Raw genomic sequence first — 16,003 nt, 5'->3', positions numbered from 1 at the left:
AAAAATATACTAAATTCAATAAATCTTTTATTTTCTAGATGCATATATGTTACAATTTTTTAAAAACAAAACAATAAGTCAAATACTATGATACTTTCCTGTTTGGTAATGTTTACGTTTTCAGTTTATATTTAAAAAAAATTTATACACTGGTTTTTGTTTATTTTTAGAAAAACATAAACTACAAACGCGTTTGGTTTAGCTAAAATGTTAAAAAAAAAATTAAAAATATAAAAAAGAGTGAGAAATGGCAAGTGGTGGCGGGTGGTGGATGATGACGAGTGGTGGTGGCGGAAGATGGTGGTGGAAAATGATGGTGGGTGGTGGTGGTGGAGGAAGATGGTGGTGGAAAAAGGTAGCAGGTGGTGGGTGATGGTGGCAGAAGACGGTGGTGGAAAGTGATGGCAAGTGGCAGGTGGGTGGGTGGTGGTGGTGGAAGATGGTGGTGGAAAGTAGTGGCAAATGGCGGGTGATGGCGGCGGAAGACGGTGGTAGAAAGCGGTGACGGGTGAGTGGATGGTGGTGGTAGGTGGGTGGTGGCGGGTGGTGGTGGTGGGTGGGTGGGTGACGGTGGCAGGTGGTGGGTGGTGGTGGCAGGTGGTGGGTGATGGTGGTGGTGGTGGTGGTGGTGGCGGATGGTGGGAGGTTGTGGCGGGCGGTGGATAGTGGTGGCAGGTGAGTGGTGAGTGGTAGTGGCGGGCGAGTGGTCGGTGGTGGTGGCGGGGGATGCGTGGTGGTGTGAGTGGGTGGCAGATGGGTGGTGGGTGGTGGTGGTGGTGGCGACGAGTGGGTGGCAGGTGAGTGGTGGTGGCGGTGGTGGGTGGTGGTGACAGGTGGTGGTGGGGGTGGGTGGTGGTGGCGGAAGACGGTGGTAGAAAATGGTGGCGGGTGGTGGCTAGTGTTGGGTGATAAAAAAAAAAACTGAAAACTCAAAATGTAAACTTATTTTTTGAGTTTATATTTTTTGGCCAAATTTATAAACTGAGACTACTGATTTATAAATAAAAAATTTACCAAACAAGTTTTTATTTGAGTTTTTTAAAATTTTTGTAAATATAAACTGAAAACTGAAAACGTAAATGTTATCAAACGACACTTTTGAAATGGGAAATCCTACTGCTGTCTCCTCGTAGCTCGCGTGGGTCTTCGCCTTTGGGACATTTTGATAACATAGTAAAAAGTCAATTTTTTAATTTTTTTTAATTGCTTAACTTTTTTAGGTCATATTATTTATTTATTTTTTTTACACAAAAAAACTAAAAAGTCACAAAAAAAATTAAAAAGCTATCTTTTTACTAACTTCTTAAAACACTGCTTTATATTCTTCCTTTAATTTAACTCAAATGAAATTTAATTAAAAAAAAGAGAGATTTATTTATTTATAACGAATAAGGTGGTTAAAATATATAAATAAGCTGATGATATTAAACATAAATTAAAATTTAAAATTGTAAAATTAATTTTTTTAAGGATCAAATTTCGATATATTTTTTTGTTTTTTTCTTGTATCAATGGTAAATTTCACTAACTTTAATAATTAAAGTTATAAATTTTTCTATAAATTTATAATTTTTTATAAAAATATTACTTATTAGTAATTTTTGTTGCTGTTGTTAGTTTTCTTATATTTGTTATTTTATTTCAAAGTTCATATTTGGTTTGGTTTTCTATAACAAATTTTAGAATTTAAAATATATATATATATATATATATATGACAAAAATAAATATTTCTAAATTTTAAAAAATTATTTTCACCATTTAAAAAACAAAATTATATTAAAATGATAACCATGGGTAAATTATAAACACACCTATTGAGATTTATTTAAAATACGAATTGTTTCATGTGAATTGAAAAATTACAAATATTCTATTGTAATAATTTTTTTATTTAACTGAATTAATGAAAAAATGATATTACTATACAATGATAAAATTATTTAAATTATAAATTAAAATAAAAATTTGACATTATTAAAAATAATTAATTGATTTAATAATTTATTAATAAAATAAATTATTTGTTATGAAATTAAAAATTTCAATGACAAGATATAATTTTCAAAATTACAAAGGACAAATCGTATTTTAAACAAATTTCAGAAAGTGTAATTGTAATTTACCTAATTTTTTTATATTTTTTCATAAAATTTTTTAAATTATTTTTAGAAAAATTTTATCAAATATATTTACAAACGTGTCCTTTCTAAATTTTTTTTTTTACCAAACGTGGCCCATGAAGAGCACCAAGGATCTTGTAGAGTGTTTTTTTCTTAAAATTTTCTAGAGTGGTGTATTGTGTGGTTGAGATTTAATATTAAAAAATTGATGTGACTTGTCATTAAATGAAGAGCACCAAGGATCTTGTAGAGTGTTTTTTTCTTAAAATTTTCTAGAGTGGTGTATTGTGTGGTTGAGATTTAATATTAAAAAATTGATGTGACTTGTCATTAAATCTCAACCACACAATGTACTACTCTAGAAAACTTAAAAAAAAAAAAAACTATAGAGGATTATTTTCTCTCTCCTCGAGGCTCGCGTGCGTCGTCCTTCGTCTTCGTCTTCGTCTTCGTTTGATACCATACAGTACTTCCTTCATCTCCATATATTTGAATTCAGAGCATGTTCTTCCCAATCAACAATGGAGGTTGTGGTGATCTCTAGAGACACAATCAAACCCTCTCTCCCTACCCCTCCCAATCTGCGCCTTGTAAAACTCTCATTTCTCGATCAATTAAACCTGCGAATTTTCAATCCATTCATCTACTTCTACACCTGTGATTCATCGTTCAACTTTGCGAGATTAAAGAAATCTCTATCGGATATCCTAACTGGGTTCTACCCATTAGCGGGTCGTCTCAAAGACAATCTCTTCGTCGACTGTAACGACAACGGCGTCGATTTCTTTCAAGCCCAAGTCAATTGCAAGCTCTCAAGATTGATCGAACGACCCGACTATGTCGAGATCAATAAATTGCTTCCTTATCCTGAAAAGGACGATTTGGGGGACAAGCTTTTGGCAATTCAAGTCAATATCTTTGAATGTAATGGAATCGCCATTGGTTTATGCATTTCACACACGGTGTTCGACGCATTGTCTATGTTCACTTTCGTCAATAATTGGGCTGCCAAGGCTCGAGACCCTGATTCGAAGCTGATTGTTTATCCAAAATTCGACCTGGCAAAGCTATTTCCTCCGAGGGACATGCCTGGTTACAAATTAGTCTCCCTCACTGCGGAAGAGCAGAAGAAGGTTTACGAAGCGAAGGGGTTCGTGTTCAGTGCCAATGCTGTTGCTGCTCTTAAAGCAATGTATGCTGCAAATCATTCACATTTGCATCCTCCCCCAAGTCGAGTCGAGTCGGTTTCGGCTTTCATTTGGAGTAGATTTATGGTTGCTACTCAAGGAGATAAGGCTAGACAAGTTGGGAAGTCTTACAGGGTGGTTCAGGCGGTGAATCTTCGTCCGAGAGCAAATCCGCCTTTGCCGGAGACTTGTTTGGGTAATCTGAGTAGATTTGTTATGACAGTGCCATCCATGGAAGGCACTGCTGAAGATGGGTTTGGATTGATTACCCAAATGAGGGAGGCAATAAAGATGATAGATGGGGATTATGTGAAGGAACTTCAAGAGGGAAATCCAAACCCAAAAGCTAATCAGCTTGATGGTAAATTCAAGAAAGAGGAGAAGATGGGAAATTTTTTTACATTTACTAGCGCGTCCAGGTTTCCAGCCTATGAAGCTGATTTTGGGTTTGGGAAACCCATATGGCTCACCATGGGTGCACAATCTGTTGGTAACGTGGTTATTCTGTTGCCCACTACAAGTGATGGTATGCAAGCATTTATCAATATGAAAAGGAGTGAATTGGCTAAGCTTGAAGCTGACACAGTGTTCCAAGCATTTGTTTCCCCAACATTAATATTTGATGCGAAAGTTCTCCTTCATAGCTCTCTATAGCAGCAATGTTCGGAACACAGATGAAATTCACGTAATAAAAATTTAATTTTGAGATAAAAAATGGATCTCGCGCATGGGACTTGCCTTTTATTTAATTGTGTAGATTTCGTATTTGTTCTAATCTAAGTTGTGTTTGTGTGTGTGTTTTTTTTTTTTTGTTTGGACAATTGCTTAATATAGTTCAGACCATTGTTACTATTAAAAATAAAATAATAATAAAAAAAAACTCTGAAGTGGCCTAATATAGACTCTTCACAAATGTTTTATGTAATCAATTTTATTATCATTGTGTTGTATTATTGCTCGTGTCACATCTTTGCATCACCTCCTAAATTTTATATTGATTTACTTGATTTGGACGTTAGGTGTATATGCCATTGTTTCATAAAAAAATTGGTCACAGGATAGCATTCGGCTTGTTTGATTTCACAATTCGGAATTTATCTTTCAAAAAATTAATTTTATTATTTTTGTGTTTTTCTTTTGTTTGTACTGATTTTTTTTAATATTTCAAGTAATTTTTTTTAAAATTTTTAGATACACCTAACATAAATACACTTAAAAAGTATAATATTTGTGAATTTTTTTTTTATTTATAAAAATTCATTAAATACCAAAAATACAAAAAAAATTCAGTACATTTTTTTGTATTCTTGTGTATTTATCGATTTTTTAAAATATTTTTTTACAAATATTTTACTTTTTAAATGTATATAAATAAGGTGTATCTAAAAAAGTTAAAAAAAAAATTTGCTTAAAATTTTTAAAATATTCACTAAAATTAAAAAAATATGGAAAATAAAAAACTCAATTTTTAGAAAATTGAATTCACAAAATTGAAACTAAACACACTAATTGGTCCTTAAACCAATTGGAAACTTAAAAGAAAAATTATTGAATGGTCTAGAATTATCATATTAAATAAATGGGAGAAGCTTCTCTTCGGTCCATATTGGATTGAAGACAGCTATTCGGCCTCTGTGGACTCACCATGGAACCTGCATCGATAATCCATACCGTTCAATATATAGAGCTTGTTGAGTATTTAATTCCTATAAAAAATCATGTTGATCGAATATCGATAACTACTTAATCAAATTATATTTGTGTCAACGATTTACATTATCAATGCGGCCTCCATAGTAGGTCTACGGAGGCCCAATAATACCTTTTAATTTTGAATTGGAGAGAACCCAAGTCTTAAATAAATGAGTAAACGTGAATTCAAGATTTTATTATTTTTTTTTTTTGAAAAAAAAAAGAAATAAATAATTATTTTGATATTATGAGAATATTACGTGGCCATATACTCCACCCAATAATAAGGGACACATTGTTTTTTAAGGAAGGACAAATTCATTCTATGACCGCTAGACCTGATAATTTTTGTTCTTAGATGAGGTGAAGAGGGATAAGAATTAATTTTTACCCTCTTCTCTTGTAAGTGTACTATTGTACAATAATAAAAAAAATATTATTCTTCGCCTTAATTTTTGCCCTCCCTCAATTTTCTCTTAATAATGTAAAATTAAGAGAATTAAAGATAAAAGAGAAAGGAGTGTGAAATCATTTCACATAAATTTTAGGAGGTGAAATTAGGAGACCTCAATTAAGGGATAATGATGATATATTATTTGATATTTAAGAATGTTGTAATCATATTGTTTGATATTTAAGAGTTTTATTTATTATATTATTTGTCTATAATTCAAGTCTAATGTCTATTATTTGTCTAATGATTGTTTTTTTTAATGACAAAATAGACACTTAGCAATAAAGTGGAGGATGGTTTCAAGAAATTAAAAAACTTTCAATCGGATTGATGTGATGGTGACATTTGTGTAAAATTAAAAGACATCTTGATAAGTTATTTATTTTAGGTCAAGTTTGACAAGTCCATAAAAAGTTAAAATGCTAAAAAGTTACTCAAAAAGTTAAAAAGTTATCACTATTCACCAAAAGTCAAAAATTACGGCTGCACAACTGTCAATCCTAATTTTTCCCTACACACTAATTTATATAATTTTTTAATATACATTTTTCTATAAAAAGTCAAAAAGTTAACCCAAGCATTCAGGCTGTGTTTGGTTGTGATTTCAAATCACAATTCCACACCTTAATTCAAGCATGGTGTTTGGTTGTGATTCTCAAATGATGTTTGAGAACTCTGCACAGAACACCTGCATTGTTCTGTTTTTGACAGACGCGTTTTTTCTTTTGTTGGGGAAAATCTTGCTTGGCGGGACGACTGGCTGGTCGTCCGGCCGGCTGTCCGGAACAGTAATTTTTTTTTGTTTTTTTTTTTGCAATTGATTTATATAATCGAAAAAAATATTTTTTGAAAATTTTAAAATTTTTTATGTGCTTTAAAATAATTTTGAGTTGTATGTTTAGTTATGAGTTGTAAATTTCTGTATCACATATCAAATGTCACATCAATAATTCCCCACTCAAATCAAAACTCTTTTCAAAACTATTTTCAAAACTCTTTACCAAATAATTTTCTACACTCAAATCATAATTCCACAACACACAAACTCAAAATACAACTCATACTCTCAAATCACATTTACAAAACACAACCAAAAGCAGGCTCATATTTTTTTCCTCAATTTTTTAGTCCAAAAAGATAAAAAGTGCACTTATTTAGGACACCTCAAACAACCCCTTAGTATAATGCTAGAGACTCACATATTTGATCTACAAATTCATCTACAATGATGTGGAAAGGGATTAGGGATCTCAATCATTAGGTATATAACAAATTTAAATTTAACATTTATCATGACATATCATTGGAAATGTGCGAGCACGAAATAATCTTCTCGTATAATCCTGTTGATCAAGTCTGCGCTCCTCCGAACGTCATCGCTTTACTCCCTGAAAACATAAACGTCAGCTAGCCGGCGGGTGTGTGCCGGATACCTCTTCGATGCCTAAGTCAGCACAATAGACAAACAGACAAAAGCTCTACGTATTCGAGAATTAAAGTTATGTTACCTGTATATAGGTTCTGTTGAGAGCTTTTATAGTTTTTGCTTGGCACAATCCTAGTAGGACTCATACTCCTCAATGTAGAGTCTTCTTAGGAATCACACTTGCAAAAGATAATGCTTATCCTTTGACACCCTTATCACTACTTTAACCAAATGAAATGGTTTTAGCTCGGTAGTATGACAAAACGACCGAGCTAACATGGCCATGCTAAAGCGGCAGATTTGACCGAGCTCCAACTAGCTCGGTTCTTCTTTTCATTGCACGTATCTCGGTTTAGTATACTCTAACTGGGTTGATTACTTAAGACCGAGCTAACTATGCAGAATGGCGTCTTTATCTTAGGGCGACTATGTGTGATGCTTAGCTCGGTCCAAACCTTAACTAAGCCCAACTAGTTAGCTCTTAGACCAAGCTATATGATCTCTTACCCCGACCCATCGTGCGGCCCAACTTATAAAGAAGGCAACTCCTTAGCTCGGCCTAATTTATTTATAAATTACCCTCTCAATTGCCCCTTAATTCCATCTGGGCAGCATGATTTGGGATTACTCTTCTCTAGTCGAGCTAAAAGCAGTCAAGCCAACCGAGGTCACTCCCTACTGGGCTGCCAACTAGTCCGGTTTATAAAGTCCTTTCAGTCTGTACATTTGAACCGTTTCCTATTCGCGTAAACACGTGGATGGCTCCCATTGGTCAAGTACAACTGTCTGCACCGCCCTCGTACTCCGAAAAATTTGAACAATCCCGCCTTTTCTTTGCCTTATACGAAAACCCTAGTTTTCGAACTTGGCATTCCTACTGTTCACCTTCACTCTCTTCCTCTAAACCTCAATTTTCACAGCTACAACTCTTGCAAAGCTTGTGTTCTTCCTACTATTTTTGCGGCTTCGATCTGCGTCCTCTTGCCTTCAAATTGTAAGTAACTCAATCCCATTTTCTTTTTGTTTGCATAGTTTCTGAAGTATGTAGCATAATACTCGTATGTTTCTCAAAACACACACACACACACACACACACACACACACACACACACACTATTTTAGCTTTCATTTTTCTGGGAACAAATCACTAAGAACCATGTAATAGAACTACTGGATTCACAAACAATCTGAAAAACAATGCTTTTGATCCAAAATAGAATTCCAACCGAACTAGGAACTTGTTTGTACTTAGGTGTGAACCTAGCCGAATTAGATTACTCTTCTAATGACCGAACTAAAACTTCATGCCAAACCTTTAGTTTCATTTAGCCAAGCTAAAGTCCTTTACACTAACCGAACTAAGAACAGACAGTGTTTCACGTAGCCGAGCTAAGCTTATACTTATTTTGCTTTTGTGGTTAGCACGGTCCAACGATCTGTGCTTAACACTTTTTTCTTTTCACTTTGCAGACTGACTTAGGTTGGCCAGGCACTCCTTTTGAACGCTCTACCGAGATACTCAACACCGAGCTAATTTATACCTAATTTAAGTCTACATGGGCAAATATAGATTCTTAGTAAACTCACCAGGGGCTATTACAGAATTTCGCAAGGATTATAACATCCTTGATGACGTCCACCTTTCACTAGCCGAGCTAGACACAACTCTATGGGGAAAATCGGGTTTCGTACCCTTTACCGTGCTATCCATTGTTGAAGTCGGCCTTCGATTCCCAGTTTAACTACTCTTGTGCAAATTCCTTAGGCAAACTAGGATATGCCCAACCCAACTTAGCACCAATTCATGCAGGATAATAAACGGCATCGCCAAGCTAAATCGCCGACTTGGCCTCAACCTTGGTTTAGCTGAGCTTTTTCACCAATATTCCCTTAGCCAGAATGAAGACGGGTGGGTATATAACTTAAGAATAAGACGCCGCCGAGAGAAAATAATAAAAACCACCCTAGATAAAGATGTAAACGACGACGACTTTTTCTGGGTCTCTGGTAACTTCGAAGATCAGGAAGCCCAAATATCAGGAGACCGGATTAACTAGAATAAAGGAGTAGCTGGTATAATTACCTTGGCTTAGTTTTGTGCTTTCTTTACTCTGTTTATAACTTTTGCACCGTGCTAACCGTTGCCTTTTTCTTTTTGCAGATTTGAACCAACTAAAGTCGTAGTACAGTTACCCCAATCTTGACGCACTCCGCCCTGCACTAAGATATCCCGATCGAGGTTGGGCTGAGCTACTCAATTTTGAGCCGACATACAGATACAGTAGTAGAAGGAAGACTAGGGTGACAGATTTCCTTTTGGAACCTTCTCCAGAACTAGATCCAACACTACCTCAAATCAATCTGATCCCGTTAACTACGGAACAAGAGATAGCCAAGAGGAGAGCAGTTAAGGCCCTTATCACCGAAGAAAATCAAGCCGAGGTACCACAAGCTGGCCAAACACAAGAGGCCGTGGTAGCCCTTCCAACCGCCCAACCTTCATCATCTCGGCCAAGCAAGCGCTCTCGGACTTCCACAACCGAGCCACGCCTTATTGACGAGGATGAAACCGTGCTTCCACAAATCACTTCGCCAAGCCCAGCGTTTGAGTGTTCTGACCGGGCTAGCTCCTCTAAGTGGGCCCCGAAATTATCATACCGGAATCGAGCCATAAGAGACATAGATTCAGTGGTGGCAGACAAAGACCACACGCTCGCTTTCAACCTGGCTAAGAGCGTGTGCCTGCCCCCTAACATGGAACACCACGACCATCTCACCAAGCTGAAAGCCATCCGCTCGGCCACTAAATCGATGGTGCTGGTGAGTACTTTTTCTTTTGTTTTCCAATTTTGGATATCTGTTTGCTCGATTATTACTCAAAATTGCTTACCACCCTCTTGCAGGCCATGTAGAAAAACCACATCGCACATAAGCGTGTGCTGGAACTGCGCAAGATGACAAGGCTGACCGTGGCTGAGGCCGATAGTAAGACGGCCGAGCTAAATGAAGCCAAACAAAAAATGACCGAGCTTCAATCAGAAGTCGCCCGACTCACTGGGCTAGTAGATTCGGCGGAGGCGAACAAACAAAAGGCCTTGACTGAGTTGAAGGACGGCTATCTGCGTGAGCTGGCTAAGGTCGAGAAGAAGAAGAATGCTGAGATAACCAAGCTTGAGAAGAAGATGGAGGACGCGGAAGAAAGCGGTTACAAGGAGGGCGAAGCCACATACGTCTTGCAGTGCGAAGTTGCCAAAGACATTTTCTTCAAGTATGGGTAGAAAGCAGCCGTCCTTAAGCTCGGTCAAGGGGAAGAAACCGAGGTATTCCAGAATCCCACTCCTCACTTCATCCCAGGCTATATGGCGGAGTATGCCAACTCTATTCAGCAAAAATTTCTTTAAGTTGAGGAAGAAGAAGAGTCCCCAGAACCCAATAATGCCCCGGTTGTCGCCAATGATCCTGTTGGTCAGTCAGCTCGGGTGGAGCCACCGGTGGAAGACTTGGTTGAAAATGTGACCGAGCTACCTGCTGAAACTGGGCTTCGAGTTGATCTGGATGCGGATCTCGACGACCTTTTTGCTTGATCCTGTAATTTCTCTTTTTTATTTTTTTATTTTTTTTTTATTTTTTACTTTTGGAAAGAATGTGTAACTGGGCTAAAGTCCCACTTCTTGTAACTTTGACTTGAATTTTGAATGAAAATCTTCTTCTCTTTGTTCAGTCTGCACTTATTTTACAACTGTAATTTGCATTCAGTTTTACCTTTTTCTGTTTTTGCCGAGATTCTTATCTCGGTCTCGGGACATTATATTCTATTTGTTCAGTCCTGCCGTGTTTCTTCAGCCGAGATCCTTATTTCGGTTGAAAGGTACACAAAGTTATTCTAGCCAACCACTCTTCAGCCTAGATCATTATCTCGGCTGAAGAGTACCCAAAGTTGGTTATTCCAGCCAACCACTCTTCAGCCTAGATGTGACACCCGAATTTTCTTTTAAAAAAAAAATTGCAATAAATAGAAATAAAAAAAAAATTAAATAAATAATAATGATAATAAATAAATGCATAATTTAGGAAATTGGGAATTTATCAATTAAATTGGTAAGGAAATAAATTGTAAGACATCACACGTTAAATATTTTAGAAAGTGATAAGTGATATTTTATAGTTTGATAGTGAGGTTTTTAGATGTAAACCTAACTTATAATCATAAGTAATTTTAAGACTCATAAAATGAATCATAACCTTTAGAATTGAATTTTGAAAAAAATAAATAAAAAAAATGACGAAGCAGATTTTCGGTGGGCCAAGGGTCAAATGGCCCTTGGTGGTTTCTTGAGAATTAATTAAGGGAAAGGACATATGGCATTAAGGGAGGTGACAAAGCAAGAGACAACATAGGTGGCATTATCTCTCATCACCAACGAGATAGAAACGTGGCAGCATTAGGCTTCAAATCTAGGGTAGTGAACAAGGGAGTGATGCCTATAAATAGTGAGGACTATCAGTGAACTCGAAACAAAACAAAAACATTCTTAGTATAACAGTGAGCTCCGAAAGGTGGGGAATTGCAATAGCAAAACTAAAAGTTAAGAGTCAATCTTAAGGTGAGTTTTATTATACATTGAGTTATCATAATGTGTTTTCTATATGTCTTAAATTACCATAATATATTTTACGAATGTTTTACGTTACCACAATTTATTTTATATAATTTATGTTTTATAGTTAGGTTAATGTTTCAATTATGTGGATTATTTTTCTAAACTCTAATTGCTTAAATTAAAACCCATGGATATATTTGTTTAAATTTTAGAGATTATTTGACAATGACCTTGTAAACAATTATTTTCTGTAAATACCACCACGGGAGTCCCATGCCTTGGGGGACTTAAATAACCATAGGCCCCTGTTTGACCACTTTGTGGCCCCCTGTTGTCATGGATCCATTGACCCATGTTCTGATTGTTACTTTAGTGACCCCTGTTCTGTTCTGTACCGTGGTTATAGTTATTCATTTCAGTTTTTTTGCCACCTAATTAATTTGTGTATTCAACTCAAATTATGTTAATGTTTTAAATAATTATTCATGGCTATTTTGTGCCCCTACACTCACATTATAATATTTCTCACTCTGCTATGTGCTTATAGCTGTTGCCCCTTTCAGGTGACGAGGTTTAGCGGGATCAAGATGGAAATGAATCGCTGTGTTGTTTTTTTTTAAATTCTTTTTATTTCTATCTATTTTTTTTTTTGAACTCTTGTAATACAATAAAGTTCAAATGACTATGTTTTGTTTCCTTTTAAATAAGCATTTGGTACCCAATTATTTTATTTTATTTGTCCGCTTGCGGTGCGACTACAAAATTATTTGAATTATTTAATTTTTATCTTGTTACGGCGCCGAGCCTTTGGGTACCGGGTTTGGGTCGTGACAAAAAGTGGTATCAAAGCAATGGTTTTTTTTTTTTTTTATAAAAAAAAAAACATAAATAAACAAACAAATAAATATATATATAATAATCGTATAAGATTTGGAAATTTTCTGTGTAATTTTCACATTATTTGAATTGAGAATTATTTCCAAAAAACGTGTATAAAACAAAATTGTATATGTTTTTGAAATTTTCTGTACAATTATTCACATTAATTTTATTTACATTAATTGAAATTCACATTATTTGAATTGCAAAAAAAAAATATATATATATATATATATAATATATTCAAAAAAAAAATTATTAACCTTGTGTTGTTTGATATTAGGTGATATGTCTAACACAAGTAAACCATGTTATAATGTCTAGGCTAAGTTTTCCTGTGTTGTAGAAAATGACCAATCTCATGGAGTTGTTTTGGTTCGAGCCCCCAGGAGTTCATCTTCTCCCAAACTTATTAGAGGGCTGGGGTGATTCAGAGAGTCTTGTCAGGCAAGCCCACCCCGCACTAGACCGACTCATGGGACGACCCGTGTATTTATAGGCCGACCCCGATGAGGATTTCTTATTTTGGAGACTTAGCCAAGGCAGCACTCGTGAGAGATACATAAGGTCGACCCGCGTCGTTGGCCTTGCTCCGGACTTAGAGCAGCTGCATGTTCTGGTCGCACCTCTACCCCTAGGCTTTGCGGAGCGGAGGGAACACGCATATCCTAGTAGTCATATCCGCACCACGACACCTCCTCCATAGCATATTGTCCATACCTCAGCTGTGGACTTCACTAATAGTGCATCATACTTGGAGGTATCGGTATGAATTACCGGACGGAAATTTTGGGGTTATGATTACGGTGCTCCTATCTACATAGTCCAGGTGGTATGGAGTTGCTTTGGGATAGAGCACAGTGGATGGGAGTTCAAATCCCTCATGCAGAGTGAGTTTGCGGAGTTATTTTATGGGCCAATTTTCCGGAGTCAGTTCTCATGGTGGTGGCCTAACAGCCCCTTCTAGATGATCCTTTTGTGACCTGATGGTGATTAGCCTAATCCAATTTTGTATCAGTAGGATTAGATACTAACACTTGACCGTTATCTAAGTATGTTGTATCGGTATCTTTTCCTTATATAGGTAAAATCAGCATTATGTAAATGATGTATGTATTGGATATATATGTTGTTGTGGGATCGTTATGAATCATAGACATAATATTGCGATAATAATTGATTCAAAAAAAAAAAAAAACAACAACAACAACAACAACAAAAAGAAGTCCACTAACCATTTTCACCTTGTAGTGATGGCTAATGATGGAAATGGAACCAGATTATCAGTCAGTAGTGCTGACCAAATGGAGCAAATCATGGAAAGAGCAGTTACTAGTTTTCTATGAGCCCCACAAACCAACGTTAACAGCAGATTGCCTGAACAACGAGAAGAGTCAACTACTATAAAACAGTTCCAAGACTTGAAACCTACCATATTTACTGGCAGCACAAACCCACTGGTGGCAGAAGCTTGGGTCAGAGATATGGAGAAAATTTTCCGCGCGCTACCTTGCACAGAAAGACAGAAGGTGACTTTCGCCACGTTCACCTTCAAGGACGATGCACAAGAATGGTGGCTACTTGCCCTGGAGAAAGAAGATATTGTGACTTGGGCAAGATTCTTGGAGGTATTCTATGAAAAATACTTTCCAGATTCGCTGTGGGAACAAAATACATCGGAATTCATAAATTTAAGACAAGGACCCATGACAGTGGCCGAATATGAAAGCAAATTCACGCAACTGGCCCGATTCGCGACATACGTCATCCCCATCGAAGCTCGAAAAGCCAGAAAATTTGAAGCGGGATTGGATCCTGAAATTAAAGACAGGTTAGAGGTTTTGAAACTACCAACCTATGCGAAGGTGGTAGATCGAGCATACATTATGGAAAAAGGGATTAAAACCTTGCGTTCCGGGGAACCAAGCCAGAGGAAGCGATTGTGGGAAAGAGATAACAGAAGGCCCGATGTCGCGCCTCCCAAGAAAGTAAATACAGGCACAACCAGTTCAACCAGTTCAAACAATCAAGGTCCTACAAATCCTAGAGGTGACACCATTCCAGCTTGCTCTACCTATGGAAGGACTCATTGGGGACAATGCCGTCGAGATACAAGAGCATGCTTTAGATGTGGCCAAGCTGGCCATTTGTTGAGAAATTGTCCAAAGCTCGCCAATCCTACAACCGGCCCCTCTAAACCAATTCGAAAACCCACAGTACCTGGAGGAGTGAAAAAGGACCAAAAACGCCAAGGAAGAGCTTTTGCCTTGGTGTCTGGAAACCCAGAAATTACAGAGAACATCGTGTCAGGTACACTTTCTGTTTGTGGTCACTTAGCCCATGTTCTCTTTGACTCTGGCTCAACTCATTCTTTTGTTACACCACACTTTGCTACCAAGTTGACATCAACACTCGAACCCTTAGGATATGTATTGTCTGTGTCTTTTCCTTCTGGTAATTCCGCCCTTAGTACTAATGTGTACAAATCTTGTACTATATCCTTAAAAGGTGAAACCTTACATGTAGATTTGATTCCCTTCTACATTAGTACCTTCGATGTGATCTTAGGAATGGATTGGTTAGCTGCCCACCGTGCCTCTATCGATTGCGAAGCCAAAAAGGTCTTCCTCCAGTCACCAAACCAACTCGAGCTTATCTTCAAAGGACTGGAGCCTCTCCCTCTCCATGTATTATATCCTTCATGACAGCCCAACGACTACTAAAAAAGGGTTGTTGTAGTTATATTTGTTATGTGATTGAGACTCAACAAGAGACCCCTACACTTGATGCAATCCCTGTGGTTCGAGAATTCCCGGATGTATTTCCTGAAGACCTACCTGGTATCCAGTTGACCGAGAAATTGAATTCACCATTGAAACCCAACCTGGTGCACAACCAATCTCAAAGACCCATTACCGCATGTCCATAACAGAATTGAAAGAACTAAAAACCCAACTCTAAGAACTACTGGACAAAGGCTTCATCCGACCAAGTACCTCAGCGTTGGGAGGTTCAGTACTATTCGTAAAGAAAAAGGATGGTACAATGAGGCTATGCATCGATTACCGGGAGCTGAACAAAGTCACCATCAAGAACCGATACCCTCTACCACGAATTGACGACTTGTTTGATCAACTGCAAGGTGCTCAAGTATTCTGAAAAATTGACTTGCGTTCTGGTTACCATCAACTAAAAGTCAAAACAGAAAGCATCGAAAACATTGCCTTCAGAACTTGTTACGGGCATTATGAGTTTCTCGTCATGCCATTTGGCGTCACAAATGCTCCAGTGGCCTTCATAGACCTCATGAATCGAGTGCTCAAACCTTATCTTGAAGAGTTCGTCATTGTCTTCATTGACGACATTCTTATATACTCCAAATCGCCAGAAGATCATAAGCACCACTTGCGAAGAGTTCTACAGACATTACGTGATCACGGGCTTTATGCCAAGTTGAAGAAATGTGAATTCTGGATCACTAGTGTATACTTCCTCGGTCACGTCATTAACGAAGATGGCATCTCAGTTGATCCCCAAAAGGTTGTAGCAATCGTGGAGTGGCCACGACCTATTAACGTTTCTGAGATTCGAAGCTTTTTGGGCCTGGCCGACTATTACCGGTGCTTTGTGCAAGATTTCTCC

The 16,003-nt window shown here is 37.2% G+C and overlaps 2 protein-coding genes and 1 long non-coding RNA gene across 3 annotated transcripts; all 3 read left to right on the top strand.

The window, feature by feature from the left end:
- The first annotated feature begins 993 nt into the window (after nt 1-993).
- LOC114270303 (stemmadenine O-acetyltransferase) lies at nt 994-4,234 on the top strand. Its single transcript, XM_028211760.2, has one exon. It carries the CDS (start codon nt 2,644-2,646, stop codon nt 3,961-3,963), a length of 1,320 nt encoding a protein of 439 aa, XP_028067561.2. The 5' UTR covers nt 994-2,643; the 3' UTR covers nt 3,964-4,234.
- Nucleotides 4,235-9,042: 4,808 nt separating this feature from the next.
- Nucleotides 9,043-10,601, top strand: LOC145802949 (uncharacterized). The gene is made up of 2 exons (XR_014344811.1): nt 9,043-9,701; nt 9,785-10,601. It is a non-coding gene; the product is annotated as an uncharacterized LOC145802949 (long non-coding RNA).
- A 3,244-nt stretch (nt 10,602-13,845) lies between these two features.
- Nucleotides 13,846-15,066, top strand: LOC114270304 (uncharacterized). The gene has a single exon (XM_082895552.1). It carries the CDS (start codon nt 13,846-13,848, stop codon nt 15,064-15,066), a length of 1,221 nt encoding a protein of 406 aa, XP_082751678.1.
- The last annotated feature ends 937 nt before the right edge of the window (nt 15,067-16,003 follow it).

This window comes from Camellia sinensis, chromosome 11 (assembly GCF_055761805.1).
Source record: "Camellia sinensis isolate YWXY chromosome 11, ASM5576180v1, whole genome shotgun sequence".
Classification (NCBI taxonomy): domain Eukaryota; kingdom Viridiplantae; phylum Streptophyta; class Magnoliopsida; order Ericales; family Theaceae; genus Camellia; species Camellia sinensis.
Note: the sequence above shows the minus strand (reverse complement) of the source record. Positions and strands in the feature narration are given on the sequence as shown.